Genomic DNA, 21,238 nt, shown 5'->3' on the forward strand with positions numbered 1-21,238 from the left:
TCTCTTTGGGGATTCGATGCTTGTAACTTACTATACTGCGAGAGTATTTAGTATTTTTGAAGGTTTATCAGATATATAGCCAATATCACTACCGAAGATGAGCTTCACTTAGGACTAATTGTACATTTATTTTCCATCCCACAAGAGCGATATTCATTTCCTCATATTCATATTCATATTCATTTCCAATGCGACTGTTTACTGTGATCTGTGATCCCAGACAAGCAGACCTGCTTGGAGCTGCCAACACATATAGCAATTGAGCTTCGGACACTTCTCGAATAAACGAATTCAGCGAAGACTTCAAAGGTATTCCCGACCGAGGTGGGACTTTTCATTATCAACAATAACAACTGTTTGTTTAATTAAAGCATGACACAGATCTGTCGATTACTCGTTTATCGCACACGCATTATCCAAAAAACATCTCGTTCATTACAATAAATTTAACCATTTCAGAGAACCTTAGGCACCCAAATTACCGGGACCAAATTTTGAACTGCAAAACAAATGACACAAACATGTTCCACCGCAAATGGGTGCCCGAAAATCGGTACGATCGAATTTTAATCGATAAGCGAATCAGAGCACATTAAAACCAATAATGATCACCGTTCGCTTAACCGTACGACGTGCTAATGTCCCAGTCAGCCTGGCAATCAGACCGGCTTCCTTTGGCAACCTGCGTATGCAGATGATAACATCATCAGTAAACAAAAAGGAAGCAAAGATTGAGAGAGAAAAAAACACGCCCAGCAATGCATCGCTAAAGTGTGACACCCATTATGCCGCCCCATGATTGCCTTTCTAATGAACACATTGATGTGTCGTTTCGTGTAGCGCTGGGACCCTGCGCTTGATTAGCGGGTATCGTGGGTACCGGTCTTAATTGAACGTCACCCGAGGACGAGATTGCATTTTAATTGAATTACCCACAAATTATCAATTTAACAGCCCCCGGGTTGCCGCTGGCTTCTCTCCCCCTTCTGCCCCATCCCGGTCCTGTTCGCCAACTTCATGATGCGCGCGACAAGAATACACACATGCGAAATCACTACACGGAAAAATGCCACCGGTACCCCCATTGGCCGATCAAGCCAAATGGTGTCCGACGGCTTTTCCCAAGCTTCCATCCTTCATTAAGTGAGACCCGGTGGTGAACAAATTGCTGTCAAAAATGGACAACCTATGCGACACACACACACACTATGGGTGGAAGCAAAAACTCAAAACGCAACCGATAGCCAGGCGCAAACGGAACGAACCGAGCACCGGAGAGCGACCGGATGGTGCATCAATAATTGAGCCCATCGCACTGCCCACCACCGGTGGTGAGCCTTCCGTGCGCGATGCCCACGGGGCAAAAACCGTCGCCAGCTCGCGCGGATCGTGGGCCGGGATCGTTTCGCACACCTAAACGAGGGTGTCAATTTAGCGTCGGCCGGGGCATTCCCGAACCCCCTCCCCCCGTTCGGTGTGTGGTGGCAGGTGGCCCCAGAACCACCAACAGTGCGCGCGATCACCAAGCACGAACGGGATCGCAAAAGGGATCGAACGAGCGAGTGCGATAGCAAGAGGAAAGAAAGGTGGAAAAAAGCGTGAATCATTTAATAAGACATTTTACCTTTTATTGACCGATTGCCGGGCTTGGGCAATGGGTTGCATGGTCCGGAGGGACAGGTGCAACGAACACGGACAACCCAGGCGCTCTCGTTTTTTTTCCACCACGACGACCGAGAGTGTGTGGGGCTCGCGCATTGTGGTTTGGTGTGACCGCAGGCAATGTAACAAAACGCCGTGCAAAAGCCCTACATGCGTGCGTGTGTGTGTGTGTGTATGGCTTCCGCGGGTTTTGCCATTTTTTGTTCCTTCTACCGTCCCAAGCGACAGCGTAAAAGGGACGCTTCGGTCCAGTTCGGTCCGGCAAAAAGTTGTGCCACGAAGCAGCCAGGGGACGGGATCGAGTGCGAGTGCGCAAACAAATTGCCACTCGCGCAAATTTGGCCCTTCGGGGCAAATGGCAAACGGTTTCCGATGCATACCGCCTGCACCGTGGACACAGAGCAGTTAGGGACCGTTGGGACGTCGACTAAGTAATTTGCTGCTGCCCGCTGTCCGGGGGCTCGCACGAGCTTAATCGATTATCATCTAAAGTCGATAGTTAACATGTAAATTCTGCGTTTCACGTCAAGCGTGGGGATGACTGGTGCAGCTACTACTACGACTACTACCTCGCTACTACCTGTACTTCGATTGCTCTGTGGCCCACAACGCTCAGGATGAGCTGTCGTACCGATGCCGGGCGCCATGAGTAGGCACATTTTAAGATGTGCGACAGGCCCACGGGACCCACTGTGCAAATGTGTCTGAATGATTCGGCAAATAGTTCACGACCACTGCCAATTAATTCGTACGAACGGTACGAATAGAATGCGGCCACTCTTGCTGCGTCCGCTTCTGACTGCTTCCTTCGATAGGCAATGTGTGGAGCGAAAACTAATTAAGAAAACAAGATGAAATGTATTAGAAAATGTATTATCCTGATACGCAAAGCAATTTTGAGAGATGAATATTTTTTTCATAAACAAAACAAAATTTTAACCCAAAATGCAGTATGATTTTATTTGAAAAGAAAGGTGGTGTTTTAAATGGTGTTTTGACATAATTTTTAGTTTAATGATGTATGGTTTTGCTGGTTCATTTGACGCTTTATGTTGCATTTTCTTATTTCAAATTTAGCTTCATTGCATTGTTTTGTTTTTAGTTTGAAGTTTGAAGTATGCTTATATTTTCATTTTTTTGCTGTTTCATTTATTTTTAATCTGCATTTGTTCTGGTTTTATTTCCTTTATTATTATATTGCAATTTGTTATTTTTTTTATTTCCTCCTGGCCGTTCCTGAGCAGCAATTTGTTAATTTAATATATTTTATTTTTATTCATTTTAATGTTTCGTTTTCATCGTTATCTCGTCGTTTTTACATGTATAATCTTTCTTTGCTTTTCTTTCGAATAAGATTGTATTTGGTGTTGCAATTTAACGTAAGTTTGATGTTGTAAGTATTTCAAATTTTGTTCGAGTGTCTGCTTTCTTTATTTGCTACTATCGACTTATTATCTTTAATTACACAGCATTTGTTTGCAAACTTATTTGTTTTATCATTTGATTTATATTTTCTTTATTGTTGATCTACTTTTTTTTCTATTTTCTCTTTCTTTCTCTACTTATATTCCAGTAATGGTTAATTTAAACATAATAATGCCTTTTAATTGCGTTAATTTGTTCTATTTAGCGACCATGTTGTAATTTTCTTCACGGAAAATGAAATTGTTTGCATTTTTATCTCATTTTAATGTTTTCACACTCAATACCAAATGCACTATGTTAAAAGAAAAAAAACCGCTAACCTAATTTGGGGCAATTAGCATGGGAAATTCATGATTATGCGCGCGGAAACGTGTACATAAATCCATCACGAGCAGTAATCGTTTGGGGCTGAAAATGGTAACAACACAAACAAAAACAAAGTACATTGCTAAAGGTTAATCGCATACCGAAACCGGCTTAGAAACCAGATCAAACCCACCAACCCTTCGTTCGCTTTTCTTTCTCTGCTCTCTCCGCTCGCCCCTCCGCACCTAACCCTTGCCCAGTCTGTCTGGGAATGGGGGGAATTATCCAAGGCATCATGTTTTCCATGCGATCGATAACATCGCTTCGCTTCCTGCGCGACCAGGAACCTGTGCCGTGGGCTGCGGTTCGATGAGTTTGCAGTTCCAAAAACCGTCAATCGGACTGCCTGATCCTGTCACACACGTACGTCACCGTTCAATGTTGGCAGCGGGCCGACGCGTAGAACCGCTGCACCGGTAGTACGAACAACTGCAACAAGTGCACGCGGTGAAGGTGGATACCTTCGCTGAGTGACACAGCACAGTACGTAGTGATAATAACGTACTCAGCGTCTGTGGGGTATCAGACCGCATGAAAAGGTAAATAAAAGAAAGATGGCAAACGGTGTGGTGCGCAAAACAAGTCTTCCCTGCACTCACCGATCGCAGAGAAAAGTGCATCATTTCGTGAAATGAATACATGAATATTTGATTAAATATGCGTTTTTCGCTTCAAGTTCAACGGCAGCATTTGTGCGAAGGGCACGCAAAAGTGGATCGACGCCGTGTGGTGGCCCGTGCATGCGTCCGGTATATGGCAAGGTTGAGGCTAAAGCGAGGATGAGCAAAATACGTAACTAACCGCCACAACCCCGAACTTCAAGCTGCTCAAACCGCTTTGCGCTGCTGTGGTGCCCGGTTTGGGCGAAAAGTGCCTCGGCTCCACCACAACAACAGCGACTCAACAACTCGCACCGAAAGGAAGATAATAAATACACATCCGAAGCGTTCGCACCGAACGCATCAAGAGGGTTGATCCTGCAATCCTGGTGGCGCACCGTGTGTTTGTGTGGATGCACTTTGACGGATGAGATCCATCACCGTCCATTTTGTACGCCGGTCTCCGTTTGCCTGGTGGGCTCCCCCAGTACAGGAGCTATTGCCAAAATGTTTCGTTAGTCGGTTGTTCCAGTGCAGGGCAATGAACTGGCAATGGGGGGATGCTTCTGTCAGGGGATGGCTGCAGGCTACGGCCAAACCCCACGTAGGGTGCGGAAATAAAACTGAAGTGAGTTGTTCTGCCGGTCGATGATGATCGGTTGATGAGAAATTGGCACATTGGTTGTTGTGTCGGGGTTGAAGAATCAACATGATTATGCATGATGGTTTTTGGGGGGCTCAGAAAAGGCACAAAATTAATGAACCTCACGCGAAACGGGGGATGCGCATTTCGGTGGTGAGAAATTAATACGTTGCGGAGTGTGTGTATGTGTGGTACGCGTATTATGCACCATTTCTTCTTATTATGTTTCGTGAAGGTAAAAATTATTTGTTAACCATGCACTTCCAACTGTCCCTCTAACTATCCCTCTGTCTGTCCGATGCAATGTTGTGCTAATCATGCGCATTGATCGTGCAAACCAATCATACGCTCAACATCGCTCCTAGGGCAAATTTTTCTCCCGGCCAACTCTCCAGATGGGACTCCCGGCTAGTGCAATAGGGTACGGACAAGCGGTTTGTCGATTGCCTGCTGTCGTGTTTCTTATTTGTTACATTTAATTTTCATATCTCTTCGCGAATGGTTGCGCGCCGGCCAGCAGAATCCGGACGAGAACCCGGGGAATCGTTCTCAGCGCATTCCCCAACGGGGCGCTGCGCGTTGTCCTGGGCGCTGGTTTTGTAGGGATTTAGATAAATTACCCACTATTTATGAAGTTTTCATTATTTTATTATTGCAAACAGGCTCCCTGGGTGATGTACCTCGTGGTGGACAGCACGGCTACAAAGCGCTGCAGAGAACGTGCCCGAACGGCCCTGGACGAGGAAACGATCGACGATGAGGACGATTGCATTTCGTTCGCTTTGATTGGTTGGTGAGTAAATATTTGCTTCCCATGTTTCCATCGTCCATCGCAATCACCACTCATCCAACGTCCAACCAACCATCCTCTGCAGCAGCCCCTCAGTGTGTCTTTGTTCGTTTTATGTTTTGTTGCTGGTTCTTCGGTTCGTTTCCTTTACTTTGCCTCACTTTGCTCAACCACGGCCGATGTATCGGCAGATTGGCGCGTTGTCTCCACATTCTGATGCAGCGTGGACGAGATCATCAGTAACATCGATTCTGTCATCGCCGGATGAATCGAGATCCGCGGGGCACAATGTTGCATTCGGCACAATCAATCCGATGCCCAACGTTTCCGGCATCTTAGACCAAAACCGTACGTGGAATGGTTTGGGTTGGTGTGCCTTCTCAAGCCACATACACAAGCCACTCCGCCACAAGGCACTGCAAAAGGTCCGCTCCGGAAGAAACGTTGCGGAAACGACCCTCGCTTCACTATATCCATTCGAAGCTATTAAATGCAACACGAGTGATAATCACGATTATGAACTGCTAACCGGTCTCGTTTACAAAAAGCGGGAGGCGAACGTGGTGAAAATCTTGCCGGCAGAAGCGTATTTAATCGTTTCTTATGCACGTGCAAACTGTTTCACTTATCACGCGATCGCGAACGCGGGGCGGACTAGTTGTGGGATAAACAAATCGCTCTGAAGTGTAATTAAAATAGTGACTCCTCCTCGTTGAATGGGGTTGCAATCATAGCAATTGCTAAATATCGTGAGGATATCCAAGAAAATATAAAGGTATGGAAGTTATTGAATGTAAAACTAAACATCAGTAAAGTTAAATCTCTCATTGATGAAGTTATTACGTAAACCTCATCCATCTTAGCGATATGCTGAAAAGCCCTTCTATTCCCAAGCGTATTGCGTTGGGATTCTCACGATCTCTTCCTACCGACAACCAACTCCGACTCCATTTGACCCAGTTCATTTCTACGCAACCGTTTGCATTGTTGTTTTGCTCTTCAGCTCTGCCAGAGTTTCTTCACCGTTCTTGCTGAACGTTCTGCTTCCCGTTCGCGTCGGTTCATTCTTGACGGAGGCCGATTCTTACTCCTGCCGGAACCATCCGGTCCCATTGTTTAGGGGCCCACCCGGAGGACAAAGCGGAGGACAAAAACTGCAACCGTCCCGGGTGCAGGTGTTGCTTGTACGAGGTGTCCTTACCATATAAGTCGGTGGTCCGTCCAACGTGTCGCCATCCGCGTCGCCAGTCCGTTACTAGGTACGGTCACTCAAAACCGGGGCATTCGGGACCGGGCAACAGGACAATGAACGGTAAACAGCGAACAAAAGCAAGGACATGGAAGCGTTGCGACATCGAAACTAACGGGTTCGGATTGTTTTGGGGAGTCCATTTTATGTCCATTTTTGTGAATGAACTCCATAAAAGGATCGGTGGTTGGTTGGTTGCGCATCGCGAAGCTGCTACATGATGCCGTTGAATGTTTGGTGAGAACATAAATCATAACCTGTTCGATGGTGGCAGTTGTTACATGCGTAAAAGCGTTCATGAGGCGAACCCTCTGCTCACATCTTCCAAAGTACAAGATGATAAGATACCAGCGAACCCTTCGGTTGGCAAACGAATCCAGCGTAATACTATCCGATCAGAGTGTGATTTGGGTCATCAACACATGGTCAAGTGCTCGGCATCGAGAACCCTCGAGTATGACACTGTTGCACTCAAAGCCCGACCCTTTCCTCTATGCAATATGCTGCAAATTAGGGTGCGTCCGCTAAAGGGAACTATCGGGGACTCGATGCCCTCGGAGCGCTTCCGAGTGTCACAGATTGCGGAACAATAATTCAATTACGAGTCGTTCCCATTTCCCCCTTTTAGCACGGAAGTACGCTCATCATGAGTGAGTTCCTTCCGAAATCCTCCCGAGAATTGCATTTCCCAACGAACGGAAGTCTAGCACAGATGTAAAGTGGTGCATCGTTCAACGGATTTCGACGACCGGAAAATCAAACAGCCGAACTGTGTTTTCTCTTTCTCCGCCCACTTCATGCGAAGGTTTGAACACCGTGCAGCTTCTAACGGCGTTGTAAACACCATCATCACCACCAGCACACCGCCGTATTCCAAGTCGTGGAATGGCATGACATTAATCGACTATCAGCGGAGGCACACCGCATCCAGGGCGTTATGAACGTGAGTCGTGGTTGTGGTAGCACGGTTTGCCGCTCATCGAAAAGGGCACGATCGAGGGACGTACCGAGCGGCTATGCACACTCCAAAAAGGCTACCATTTGTCGTCGATCTTGCTCTGGCCTGCGTACAACCGGGGAGCATCGGAAGGTACGTTCGGTCGGTAGCGATTCCCGGCCCATCCCCACCCAGAGAACCCTTCTATTCGAAACCGATTTCTACTATTTTTGCCCAACGATCTGCAACTCGGATTCTCGGTTTGTATGGCCAATAATCGTCCACACAGAATCGAGTGGCACCGCTTTTCGCACCGACCAGCAAATTGCGATCGCCAATGCAAACGCGCTGCAGAGGGCTCCAGAGGTGCCAGCGAATTAAGCAACTTCGAAACAAATACACACACGGGGAAAGGGAATCTCGGCTAGGTTTCTTCGAGAAGGGCAGATTTCTTTGGCAGCAAATGGCAGGAGGCCAGTTATGTTGTGTACTATGTCCAATGAAGCCAATGAGGCTGTGAAATAGTGGGAAAGAAAGGGATGTTTGGCAGTATTGGGTGCATCTGTAGGGTTCCCGACACGCCTATAAGACGCTCGTACCTAACCGAATTCGATTTGGATGCGAATCGTGAAGGGTTACAGTGAATGAGGAAGCTCGAGGATTTGGTTTCTTGCCAGATGAAGTCACATTAGGCAATGTTTGAGTAAAATGAAATCATTTTTTCGGTTGTACTTTTCACCTACCGCTGATAGCGAAACGCGGCCGCGATCATAATACACCGTACTGCAAAGGTTATTATAAGCTTATCGCGCGGCACGTTGATCGTCATCGTTATTTACCGTGATTCCGTGCCGTCATTCATCTGCTCACGGGGCCGGTACGCCTGATGGTGCGAATCGTACGCCCATATGCACGCTGATAAGCTCATTTTTTCCACCCCAGCACCATAGTAGAACCGCGCATTATTTACACTAGCGACTTTAAATAATCGTCGTCTCATCTGCTAGTGCCAACGTACGGAGCAGGAGATACGCGTTAGTTCCGCTTCAGAACCCCACCAAGACGGTCACCGTTAGCGGAAGTACTAGCAAAGACGTGATAGCTCGTGATAGTGACCCACTCTCGGTAAAATGGCCCCGTCAGCAGTGAGCATGGTGTTTACGGTGGAGAACGCCAAATCATCGAATTCGCTGGAAAAAGGACAAAAGCCCCCGGATGGGCATAGCTTCGACGAGGCACTGGAGCTGGCCGGGTTCGGCAAGGTACAGATAGTCCTTTCCATCCTTGCCGGACTCGGCATGATGGCCTCGATCAACGAAGCGATGGGAATGAGCATCATCTTACCGGCGTCCCAGTGTGATCTTGATCTGGATGCTGGGGAGAAGGGAATTGTTGGTGGTGCAGTGTTTCTTGGTGAGCTGCGATCGGGCGGGCGTTGAATCGCTGTGGTGTGATGTGAGAGTGTGTAGTAATGTTTCACATTCACAACAGGTACAATGTTTTCGTCCTACTTCTGGGGCTATCTGGCCGATACGAGGGGCCGTCAGCTGATCCTGAAGTATGCACTGTTTGCGACCTCGTTCTTTGGTGCGATCTCATGCGTTGCGACTGGATTCGAGTCGTTGTTGGTGCTCCGGTTTCTCACAGGGGTTTGTGTGGCCGCTCCAGCCTCTACGGTGTATGCTTACCTGGGGGAGTTTACTACACCGAGCAGACGCAGTCAAATGTTATCGTTTGCCTCTGTTTGGGGAGGTGTTGGAATCGTCTATGTGTCATGTGAGTCACAAGTTCAAAGTCAGTTGCCTGCAAATGTGGACATCATGTGGAGATCGCTCTTGATCATTCTTTTCAGTGGTCGGTTGGTGGATACTTTCGTATGATTGGGTGTTCGTCATCAGTGATTCCTTCGAATTCAAACCTTGGCGATTGTTGTTCATTGTCAACACGTTGCCCGCCTTCTTGAACGGAATCGCCTTCTGCTTTTGTCCCGAGAGTCCCAAATTCCTAGTGTCACGGGGTCGCAATGAGGAAGCTTTGGAAATTCTGAAGAGGGTTTACAAGATCAACAAGGGCACTGACACTGCAGACGGATACGCAGTGACGACTCTTCGACTAGATCCGGAAGATGCGATCGCTCGAGAACAGAATGGAGACGGCTCTGTAGGACTGTTCAGATCGATGGTACAGCAGACCTTACCGATTGTGAAACTTCCATATCTGGTGTACTTCATCATATGCTGCGTCCACAACATTGGAGCATTCGCTATGTAAGGACGAAGTGATCCATTTCTCGAACACAGCACGATCGTCTCTAATGGCTATTTTGCGTTTATAACTTCCAGTTACGGAGGACTTGGACTGTGGTTCCCCGAAATTATGAATCAAGTATTCTCGCAGCAGGCCGAACACGAGGACAGGAAAGTCTGTACGATATTGCAACGGAACGAAACGCTACCGGTTGTGACGGAGTTCGAAATCTGCGACGATGAAGTCAAGGTCGAAACGTTCCTGTACACGTTGCTGCTGGGCGTTATCGGATGCATATACGCACTAATCACGTCGGCCGTGCTGGGTAGAATCGATCAGAAGGTGATGATGGTGTTTAACTGCATCGTGGCCGGAGTGTCCGGCATTGCGCTCCAATTCATCGCCAACACGTACGCGGTGGCGATACTATTCTGTCTCGAGATAGTATTCGCCGGCTACTGTGTGCTGCTGGTGAACGCCAACGTGGTGGCCATTTTTCCCACGAACGTAAGGTAGGGGAAGCTGCATGTCCAAGCGCTGTTATCAAACATTTGTCTGTGTAACGAAAACAATTCTTCTGCTTCCAGAGCGATGGCAGTTGCGCTTACGAACATGATTGGGCGGTTAAGCTGTTTCGCAGCTAGTGCTGTGATCGGGTTGCTGATCCTAGAGAACTGTCCAGTCACGTTTTACATGCTGTCCGGGTTGCTGTTTCTGTGTGCGGGTCTTACATTTTTGCTGCCCAAAAAGTGACAACGCACGCAGCATAGGATGGAACCAGGTGGACTAGTTTAAGGTGCAAAGTACTTAATCGTATTATCATTATGTAAATATATCTTCCACAAACACCTTCCAAAGTTCACTGTGAAGTGTGTCGTTGCTTCGATCGAGCATGCGCATTGTTAGGCGGTGTTGGGGAGCAATTGGTACTGTAAAAAAGTAATAAACTGATAAATTATTGTATACTTACTTTTTTGCTTCACTTATAAGAAACGCACAACAGTGGAGGTGTAAGTTTATTGTTGGAACTTTAATAATGCACGATTAAACGACACTATAGCGCACGTGTTAGTTTTTCTATACCTGAATACTTGCTCATGTAGTTGATCGAGAGTCGATTACTTTTATAGTGAATTGTTTCTGTAGGTTAGAGCTATTAGTCTTACTATACGTTTCGTAACTAAAAGAATACATTTATATTATTAAGCTTTTATAGCCCATTGTTTTAATTTGTCAATAAAATATTTAAAAATTTTCGCACACAATTGTTTCAACTCTATTGAAATTCAATGGTACTTTAAAAAATACGCAAACAGTTAAACATCCTTCTCAATTAACCTCAAACATAGCAATAACTTCACTTTGATTTTGGTTGGAATCGTTTAACGGCTGTATAGGAACTAACTCGATTGGAAAATTATACCCCAGAAAGTCTACAAATGTTACGATATTGGAAAATAGTTTGTTCTTCAGCACCGGTCCAAATTGATTACACACATTGATAAGAAGGAACAAGTCCGATATACAATCTCTCGGTAGTACAACTTCAATAAACTTCTGTTTGTAAACGTTTTCGTTTAGATTCTTTCGGTTTGTGCAGCAGCGTGATCGTTGAAAGTTCGGAACTAGTCGCCCGCTCTCTCTCCAGAAGTCATCGAATTTGAAAACATTGTGATAAATCGGTTCTATGTGTATAGCCCTCTGATAATTGTTTCGTCCTGAGTGAAACGTCTTCCTGTGCATAATTTGTGTAGTGAATATTGAATGTTCTAAGCTGTCTGAATTATGAAATTATAAACTTCACTCTAGTTGCATCGATCATTGCTTAATAATTCCGAATTTTATTTCCAATTTGGAATTGACTCATTAAAGGGAAATATTTTTCCGCATTATTACACCATTAACTAACATGAAAAATGCAACACCACTCTCCGGTTTGCCTGTTCAGCAAACAACTATGCCCAAACCCCCCAACGGGCACAGTATAGACGACGCACTGGAGCTGGCGGGATTTGGTAAAGTGCAGATCACCCTGTCGATTCTTTCCGGAGTTAGTATGATGACGGTAGTGAACGAAGCTGTTGGTATGAGTATTATCCTGCCTGTGTCGCAATGTGATTTGCAATTCAGTGCATGGGAAAAAGGTATTCTGGGAGGATCAATGCTGCTTGGTAAGAATGTTAAAGAAAAGAACTCTCCACTTGTTTAAAGGACGAAATGTTACTTCCAGGAATTATGTTTTCATCATACCTCTGGGGATATCTGGCTGATACGAGGGGTCGACAACTGATCTTGAAATATACACTATTTGCCTCCTCGTTCTTTGGTGCGATCTCAAGCGTTGCGACTGGATTCAAGTCGTTGTTGATGTTCCGGTTTTTCACAGGGGTTTGTGTGGCCGCCCCAGCCTCTACGGTGTATGCTTACCTCGGGGAGTTTACAACACCGAGCAGACGCAGTCAAATGTTATCGTTTGCCTCTGTTTGGGGAGGTGTCGGAATCGTCTATGTGTCATGTGAGTCACAAGTTCAAAGTCAGCTGCCTGCAAATGTAGTCATCATGTGGAGATCGCTCTTGATCATTCTTTTCAGTGGTCGGTTGGTGGATACTTTCGTATGATTGGGTGTTCGTCATCAGTGATTCCTTCGAATTCAAACCCTGGCGGTTGTTGTTCATTGTCAACACGTTGCCCGCCTTCTTGAACGGAATCGCCTTCTGCTTTTGTCCCGAGAGTCCCAAATTCCTAGTGTCACGGGGACGCAATGAGGAAGCTTTGGAAATTCTGAAGAAGGTTTACAAGATCAACAAGGGCACTGACACTGCAGACGGATACGAAGTGAAGACTCTTCGGTTAGATCCGGAAGATGCGATCGCTCGAGAACAGAATGGAGACGGCTCTGTAGGACTGTTTAAAGCAGTAGTAAATCAAACCTCACCAATAATGAAACTTCCATATCTGGTGTACTTTATCATATGCTGCATCCACACCACTGGAACATTCGCTATGTAAGGATCATCGAAATTATGTATGCTATTGAAACAACGGTTTCTATCCCATATTTCTGTTTTAGTTACGGAGGATTTGGCGTATGGTTCCCCGATATAATGAACCACATATTCGCTCCAGATGTAACCGTAGCAGGAAACACAGTTTGTGCCATACTGCAACGAAACGGAACTCAAGCAATCGAGGTTGAGTTATGTAGTGACGAGACGGAAACATTCCTATACACAATGATATCCGGTGTGTTGAGCATCATACACGGATTCATCGTTTCGCTGTTACTGGGCAATGTCGGTGTTAAGGCAATGACAATATTCAACTTTACTGTTGCTGGTATCTGGGGAATTGTATTGCAGTTTGTCACCAATTCGTATGCGGTGGCAATACTATTCTGCCTCGAGATGGTATTTGCTGGTTACTGTGTGGTATTAGTAAATGCAAATATGGTGAACATATTTCCTACGAAAGTGAGGTACGGTCTTAAATTGTAAATCTGCTCAAATGTACATAAGAATTGTTGGCTTCTTCCCACATTTTAGAGCAATGGCTATAGGAATGGCACAGATTTTCGGCCGACAGAGTGGGTTCGTAGCGAGTTCATTACTGGGACATCTGATGCTACAAAATTGCGAAATAACATTGATCATGTTGGCTTCCCTGATGTTCCTGTGCTCATTTTTGACATTCTTTCTACCTAGAAAGCAGTAATTGCGAAGATATTGTAAATTATCGATTTCTGTTGCATTAAATAAATTTACTACATCCAAAACCAAATTTCCGTAAGTCTATTTTCTATCCGTAAGTAATCTATTGCTGCGGGAAGCCAATTCGGTTATAAAAATTCAAAATAAATTCCAATTTGAGCCGTGCTCAATGAAGCGTTTATCACTTCGCTGAAGCGTTGGAATGTTTGAAGCGTTTCGGGTCAAGGTAGCTGGTAGAAAGTAATAAAATGTTTTGATTTTATTAGTGAATCTGGGCAAATTTGGAAACAGGATGAAGAAATTGCATTTAATGATTTCGTATAAACAAGTTTCAAAAGTTTGCTGTTGATTTTTAAACACGTAAAAGTAATAAAAAGAAATTCCGTCGACTATTTTTACGCATGTATATGAACCTTGTTCGGCGCTTGTATTGACTTTTGTGTTTTTTTTCTATCCTTCGTTGTTATGTCAATAATATTTATATTTCGTTATTATTTCAAGGGCGAACTAGCATGTTCCCGGGGTAGTGCCGTAAGAAATTGGGTTTATCTGCAAGTGCTACAACGATCAATCATGAATAACATTACCAACATACATTACGGTCCGTTGCCGGCAGATTCACCGTACGTGAAACCATTCCGCTTCCATTATACGCAGAACGGGAAGCAAAAGTCGTGGGATCTATTGAAGGTGCACGATTCCGTTTCAATTATCATTTTCAACGTTACCCGGAAGAAGCTGGTTTTCGTGAAGCAATTCCGTCCTGGTATGGTTTCCGTTTTCAGCTTAGAAAGAGTTAACCTTATAACTTACCTCAACATTTAACTTTTGGCAGCCGTGTACCATGGTATCATCAGCAGCGATGGCGTACAACCCGGCAACATTGATATGACGAAGTATCCGCCGGAAATAGCCGTCACGCTGGAATTGTGTGCGGGCATCATCGACAAACCTATATCGATAGTCGAGATTGCGCGTGAGGAAATTTTAGAAGAGTGTGGTTACGATATTCCAGTGGATCGAATCGAGCAAATTATACGCTATCGATCTGGTGTCGGCACTTCCGGCTCGGAGCAAACGTTGTTCTACGCGGAAGTTGCCGATGCGGATAAAGTCCCTGCGGCCGGCGGTGGCGTCGACGATGAAATGATCGATGTCGTCGAGTACGATTTGGTGGAAGCGCGAAAGCTGACGGAAAAGGGTACGGTAGTAACTAGCCCACCATCGTTTCTGTTCGGATTGCTTTGGTTTTTCATGAACCGTGCGCCGAAGAACTAAACCACTGTGATAGGTGACACTTACAAGCGCATCCTTAGGATGTAGCGTTTGCGGAACGCAAATAAAACGTTCATATTCTCCTTCCAGAGCATTTATCTGTGTCTGATAAAACGGTTCATTTTATTGCAAGTATCGAATACCGAATCCTTTAGCTCGGTAAGCTTCCCTTATATACGTTTATTTTACTTTGACAACAAATGAGTGTGTGTGGCAGTGCGGTCAGTTGCACTTCAGCCAGCAAAACCGGACGCATTCGATTTAAAACAAACATTTACTATTCGCATTCGCCTTTCAACTAGAATTTTGCCTTTCTTTGTCGAAATTGTAAAAGAGATTTTATCTATTACGGTCCGTTTAACCTCGTTTCCGAGTCCGGGAGCACTGTGGTGAGACGTTTTTCCAACCAAACATATGGATATTTAATGCTAATCGCACGGGAGTGGTATTTTAGGTTCTTATGTAAAAAAAAGGAACATCGTTACGATTTTCCACTCTCTACAGCGCCGCGGTCCAAACGAGTTCACACGCCTGCAGGATGGTAGGTAAGTAGTAGTAGACTGTTCGTATCGGCATCGGCTAAACAGTGGCAACGCGGGTTAAAATAAATAAATGTCCTAATAACGTTGACAACATAAATACTGGTGGAAACTGATGCAGATGGAAATTAAACCTTCCCATATTGGTGGTTCCGACAGCTTATGCCTGCAGCTTGGTCGGGTTAATTTCCCGAGTTTTCGCCGATTCTTGCTGCTTCGGCCACGGCCAGGTGACGGGCATGGCGCTCTCGTAGTTGTAGTTGTACAGGTGCGCCTCGATGTACGACTTCTTATCTTCGGGTTCCGGATAGGTGGAGGCGAGACCTAAGATAAACCATAGCCGAAGGTAAATAGACAATTCATCATAAATGAAATCCCACGTGTGCTAATCGCTTCACTTACCCTTCTGATATGCGTAGTTGGTAACTCCGACTGCAATATCCATCGAACATTCCTTAATGGCACTTAGCGGAGGATAAAGCGAACCCTTCTCGAGATCCGCCTCGGACACGTGATCCGCGACGACTTGTGCAGCGATGAGGAACATGTCCTCCGGGATGTGATGCGTGCCGGTAACGATGACACCCAATGCAACGCCCGGGAAGATGTAAGCATTGTTACCCTGCCCAGTGACGTATGTCTTTCCACCGTACTTCACCGGAGCGAACGGTGAGCCAGAGGCAAAGATACAGCGACCCTGCAAACAGAAAAATGATTGATATGGTGAAGAACTAATGCGGATACTGACAGCGTGTATTACTCATACCTCGGTATTATCGTAAGCCGCCTGTGCCGTACACTCCGCCTTCGAGGTGGGATTGGACAGGGCGAATATAATCGGCCGCTCGTTGAACTCACCCATGGCCTGCAGAATTTCTGGCGTAAACGCACCACCGGCGGCCGAAGCACCGATCAACACCGACGGCTTAACCTCCTTCACCACATCGGCGAAGTTCTTCATCACGCTGTGATCTTTGGCATAGTACGCTTTATGTCCACCGAGCCGACCCTCGGGGCGGCCCTTCGCCAGCAAACCGTCAATGTCGAACATCCAAATCTTGTCCCGTGCCTCCTGCAAGCCAACGCCCTCCGCCTGCATCGCTTTCACCACCAAATCGGCAATACCGACGGCAGCTTCACCGGCACCCAGGAACAGGAACGTATTCTCCGAGATACGCTTGTTCGTGATGCGCTTTGACGCAAGCAGTCCAGCCACGGCTACCGAGGCCGTGCCCTGAATGTCGTCGTTGAACGTACAGTACGTGTTGCGGTACTTGTCCAGGAAGCGGAACGCATTATGGTTGCCAAAGTCCTCGAACTGGATGAGCGTGTTTTGGCCGTACCGTTTCACCACAGCCTGCATAAACTCGTCGATGAAGTCATCGTACTCCTTGCCCTGTACGCGCTTGTGCCGCAGTCCGATGTACAGCGGATCCTCGAGCAGATCCTTGTTGTTCGTTCCCACGTCGATTACGATCGGCAGACACTGGTGCGGTGGTATACCAGCGAGTGCGGTGTACAGGGCCAGCTTACCGACCGGAATGCCCATACCACAAGCGCCCAGATCACCCAAACCCAGGATACGCTCACCATCCGTAACGACGATCGCCCGCACGTCCGGTTCCGGCCAGTTGCGCAGCACATCAAACACATGCCCACGATCATTGATCGTCACGAAGAGACCGCGCGGTCGCCGATAGATCAAACCAAACTTTTGGCAAGCCAACCCGACGGTGGGCGTGTACACGATCGGCATCATTTTCTCCACATCTTCCGAAATCAAACGGAAGAACAACCGCTCATTACGATCCTGCAGATCGACCAGATAAAGGTATTTGTTCAGGTCTTCCTGGTAGCGCGAAATCGAAATCCGGCACAGTTCCAGCTGTTCCTCCTGCGACTTAAACCGGGCCGGCTGCAAACCATGGATGCCGAGAATTTGACGTTCCTCCAGCGTAAAGGCGAGACCCTTGTTCAGGCGTGGATCACGCAAATGATCGATACCCTGCACCATCGACGGTACGATTATGTCGCCGGTGACCTCATGATAATCGCGCGCCTGGAGCACCTGCACCGCAGCCGATGTTGCCGCCTTCGTGATCGATTTCTTTGGCGATGCAGTTCCAACCAGCGTCCGCAATGCATCGACGGTCTGTTTGGCGTTCAGGCTGCAAGCGGTAAGACAAAGAAAAGAAGTTTTGATTAAACCCTGCTAAAAAGGAAGCCGATCAAACATTCTTTAAAATTAAAGTAAACCCTTTAGTGGTTACCCTTGCTGGCGAATTCTAACAGTGGCAACACCTTGAAACGAACGAAGGACTTGACCCACACCAGATGAAAACGGAAACCTTGGGGCAGGTTCGACTCGGATACGCGGAACGTCGAATTATCCGACGGGTATCCGAACTGATTTGTCGTACAATTGCTAAGGTCGAGGTTTACGAGGCGACTCGGCGACACACACAACGTCCCGTTCATCTGTTCCCGCTTGCTCTATTTATAGGCCGTGTGTTGTATTGTGGACGACAAAATGTACCGTAGACCACCGTCGCTAATCGAAGTAGGCCCCCTGAAAATAGAATCCTTTGCGAGTGTGGCGAGTAGAATGCAGGGTTCAAGCCGCGGTGGACAATAAGCTGTGTGTTAGGTGTTTCCAATGCCGTAACCGTGCTGCCGTATCCTACTGTTTGCATAATCCAGTGTGTCACAGCGAGATAGTTTTCGGTGCAAACTTGCTAAATCCGGAACACCAGCAACCAGATTGCATACCGGAACACAATGGAAACCGTGTGTCGTGTGTGAATGTGACAAGATGCGCTAATATCATTTATCAATCATTCGCACAATCGACGTTATCGCCCCACTTCGCGCTATCATTCCACACTGTTATTGGCATGGGTAGGTGACCTTCCATTTCGCTGTGTAAATTATCGATCGAGGTCGCCCATTCTGTAAGGGGCCAGTGTACGCGGTTTGTTTACTACAGCTGAAGGGATGATTTTTAACCCGCTGCTCGCACGCATGTGCGTTACGGAAACTGGATCGAAGCAGCTGAGAACGGCAAAAAAAAAGTTGAACCAGGTTAGGTGCTCTCCGTGTGATTACCTTTTCTTTCAAGGTCATGTGACTGGTACAAGATTCGTTCAGCGCATTTGGAGGCTATTGCGTCCATATTCTACGGAAGATTGTTGCTGAGATGCAATTGGAGTAGAGCAATTTTTCCATTGCGAAGCATATTACGGCCTTACTGCATATCTTTATCAGCACGTTCCAGCACTAGCGCGACTGAAATTGGAAGGTGTTTTTTGCTCCGCTCCAATAGTAGCAGCAGCAGCATCATCGCTCACATGACGAACACGTACAGTGGCCGCGCAGCGTTACTCATCGTCGTCACACGAGCGCGCTTGGTTTGATGGGATCCGTTGTTTTTTTTCACTGCTCCAACGCTTCCCGTTTATCACAACAGCTTGGTGTTGCAGTTTGGAATCATTTGTTTGCCACTAGCGCTGTCGAAGGTATCACGTTGCAGTATCAATTAATTCAATTGTATACAAACATTTACCGTCCCTTGCAGTGCACACCTCTCCGTCAGCCCCTTCTCGTCCTCTCGTGGTGGCAACACACCGCCATACGCTCTGATAAAAATAATTTCAACACTCCACGGTTTCTTCTTCCTGAACACTAGCAACAACGCATCTGCCACCATTTGCCATTTGTGCTGCTGCACTTCCTATAAACCCAGTGCCAAGCGTAGCGATGTGTTCGGGGGTTTAGGGGTGGTTTTTGGCACGTTTAGGTCACACGCGGCGGAAAATTGGATACACTTCAATCAGTTACGTCATCCCATTTTCTCGTGCACCGTATACACACGTACGCACATACGCACACAGAGGGAACGGCCAATTCGTGAACGTTTCTTTCTTTCACCAATGTTGCCCCACCGGTAGCTTATTCTTCTTCACCATGTCCAGTTCGGCAATCGCTTCGCACGCTTTGCGATACATTCCGCCCAGCGAATTTTTCCATCGGGCATTGTAACGTGGAGAACCGGAACGGAATCCTTCGAAACTGTATTGCAGCGGGTGTTGTTTTTTTGTTTTTGCTACGATTACAAAACACTGTGAACGTAATGGGGCCAAAAGGGGTTCTGTACTTACATAACGCTTCGAGCCTGCATTTTTATCGTCCTTTTCTTTGTACGCGTAGCGAGCGGCGATGCGTGTGGGTTTCGTTGGGTGCAGCAGCGGTAGGCACGCGGTTCTGTGGTGCTGTTCCCAGGTGCTGCTTAGGTGACCGACAAGCTCGAAAGAGACCCTTCGACGACGTGCTCGAATCGCGTGACTAGAACTCCGGACGACCGATTCCTGGCGTTATCCTGCACACGGCAAACGCAGACAAACGACCTACGACACACACCAGAATGGCGTTCAGACCAGACTTGAGGCATCCGTCGATTCAGAGACAACGCGTTTTTTTGCGGCTGTTCTCGCGTTGCTTCGTTTTCTCAGCGCCTGCTGCAGTCTCGCGGTAGCGCGACATTTTGAGCGAACACATTGGCGAATATCGTGCTACGCGAGAGAAACTAGAGAGACTTTGAAGGGTCGGATGAGCGGATGCGAAATTTTGCCAGGAGCATAAATGCTCTCGTCGATTCGATACATAGTTGGTACGGACTGTGGTGCAATGTGGCCCGATATGTGGAAAGACATAAATGTTGGCCTTATTTATCGTTTGTTTTATCCTAATTTGCATAGTATTCTTGAGTACAAAGTGCTGAAGTGTTGGCAATGTTTCAGATTTAAAGGATAAAAATCTATTATCTCAAATGCAATATGGAAATTGCTAGCTTCGGAATTGTTTATAAAGTACACGTTGAATAACATCAACGGTAAATTTGGTTCTACAGCCGGTTTCATGGAACTAACAATAGAGGGCGCTAAAAGCAATCATCGATCAGCGGCACACGTGGAGTTCCGATCGTTAGAGCGAATGACCTTGAGGGGGTCTGGGTGTGCGGCACACTCTCACGAAATATGAATCATGTGATTATTTTGCTCGCGTATGGTAAACATGTTTAAAATCGTTGAAGTGTTTATTTCAGTAATGAAATATTCGGTTAAAAAGAGTTGCCGTCTACAACTGTATCCCTTAAAAAAGCAACACTGAAACCGATGTTCAGGTAGCATAGTAGTAGTCAGACGTCAGATGACAGAGCTGCTAATAAAAATCTAATTGGAACTGTTCCATCGTGGCATGGAAAAACCACCTGATTACATATTTAAAATAAGTTTAATATAACCTGCTAAATTAATACAATTAAATCGATATGCCAAAGGAACACATTATAAATTTTGGAGACAAAATTTTGTCAAATGCATTTTTAGTTTAACCTTCCTGTTTCATTAATATTACACAGTTTGATCAGGCTTTTGTACCCTTTCCAGACAGTGCGCATTCTTGATATTTATGATATAAATGTTAAACATTATAATTAAAGCAGTACTTTAATAAAAACAGTCCTGATATAACATATAATATAATAATAGTCCTGATATAACCGGGTAATATTGAAGCATTTTATTTTAAATCTAAATTAGCAATTTTGCAATAATCCTATAAGCATACTGAGAATCATTAAAATATAACGAATTTTATTAAATTGACAGTAAATGTGTTGTACATAAAACACGCAATTTTGTAAAATCACATAACACAGGCTTGGGATCGAATTTAATTAAAAAGACAGTAAATATATTGTACATGAAACAAATTTATTTGTAAAATCACATAGTACAGGC

General features: G+C 46.0%; 4 protein-coding genes across 4 annotated transcripts; 3 read left to right on the top strand and 1 right to left on the bottom strand.

The window, feature by feature from the left end:
• The first annotated feature begins 8,957 nt into the window (after positions 1-8,957).
• On the top strand, positions 8,958-10,671 carry LOC128298069 (synaptic vesicle glycoprotein 2B-like). The gene is made up of 5 exons (XM_053033800.1): positions 8,958-9,084; positions 9,163-9,447; positions 9,524-9,938; positions 10,014-10,430; positions 10,506-10,671. Exons 1-5 carry the CDS (start codon positions 8,970-8,972, stop codon positions 10,669-10,671), a joined length of 1,398 nt encoding a protein of 465 aa, XP_052889760.1. The 5' UTR covers positions 8,958-8,969.
• Positions 10,672-11,827: 1,156 nt separating this feature from the next.
• LOC128299471 (synaptic vesicle glycoprotein 2B-like) lies at positions 11,828-13,630 on the top strand. The gene is made up of 5 exons (XM_053035452.1): positions 11,828-12,089; positions 12,149-12,433; positions 12,510-12,924; positions 12,990-13,394; positions 13,462-13,630. Exons 1-5 carry the CDS (start codon positions 11,828-11,830, stop codon positions 13,628-13,630), a joined length of 1,536 nt encoding a protein of 511 aa, XP_052891412.1.
• Positions 13,631-14,119: 489 nt separating this feature from the next.
• LOC128309338 (uridine diphosphate glucose pyrophosphatase NUDT14-like) lies at positions 14,120-15,007 on the top strand. Its single transcript, XM_053045694.1, has 2 exons — positions 14,120-14,392; positions 14,462-15,007. Exons 1-2 carry the CDS (start codon positions 14,200-14,202, stop codon positions 14,902-14,904), a joined length of 636 nt encoding a protein of 211 aa, XP_052901654.1. The 5' UTR covers positions 14,120-14,199; the 3' UTR covers positions 14,905-15,007.
• LOC128309337 (NADP-dependent malic enzyme) lies at positions 14,992-19,936 on the bottom strand. Its single transcript, XM_053045693.1, has 4 exons — positions 19,598-19,936; positions 16,207-17,608; positions 15,843-16,137; positions 14,992-15,764 (listed from the first exon to the last, which is right to left on the bottom strand). The coding sequence occupies exons 1-4, from the start codon at positions 19,615-19,617 to the stop codon at positions 15,601-15,603; spliced, it is 1,881 nt and encodes a 626-aa protein (XP_052901653.1). The 5' UTR covers positions 19,618-19,936; the 3' UTR covers positions 14,992-15,600.
• Between the last annotated feature and the right edge of the window lie 1,302 nt (positions 19,937-21,238).

The sequence above is a fragment of the Anopheles moucheti genome, chromosome 2 (genome assembly GCF_943734755.1).
Source record: "Anopheles moucheti chromosome 2, idAnoMoucSN_F20_07, whole genome shotgun sequence".
NCBI lineage: Eukaryota > Metazoa > Arthropoda > Insecta > Diptera > Culicidae > Anopheles > Anopheles moucheti.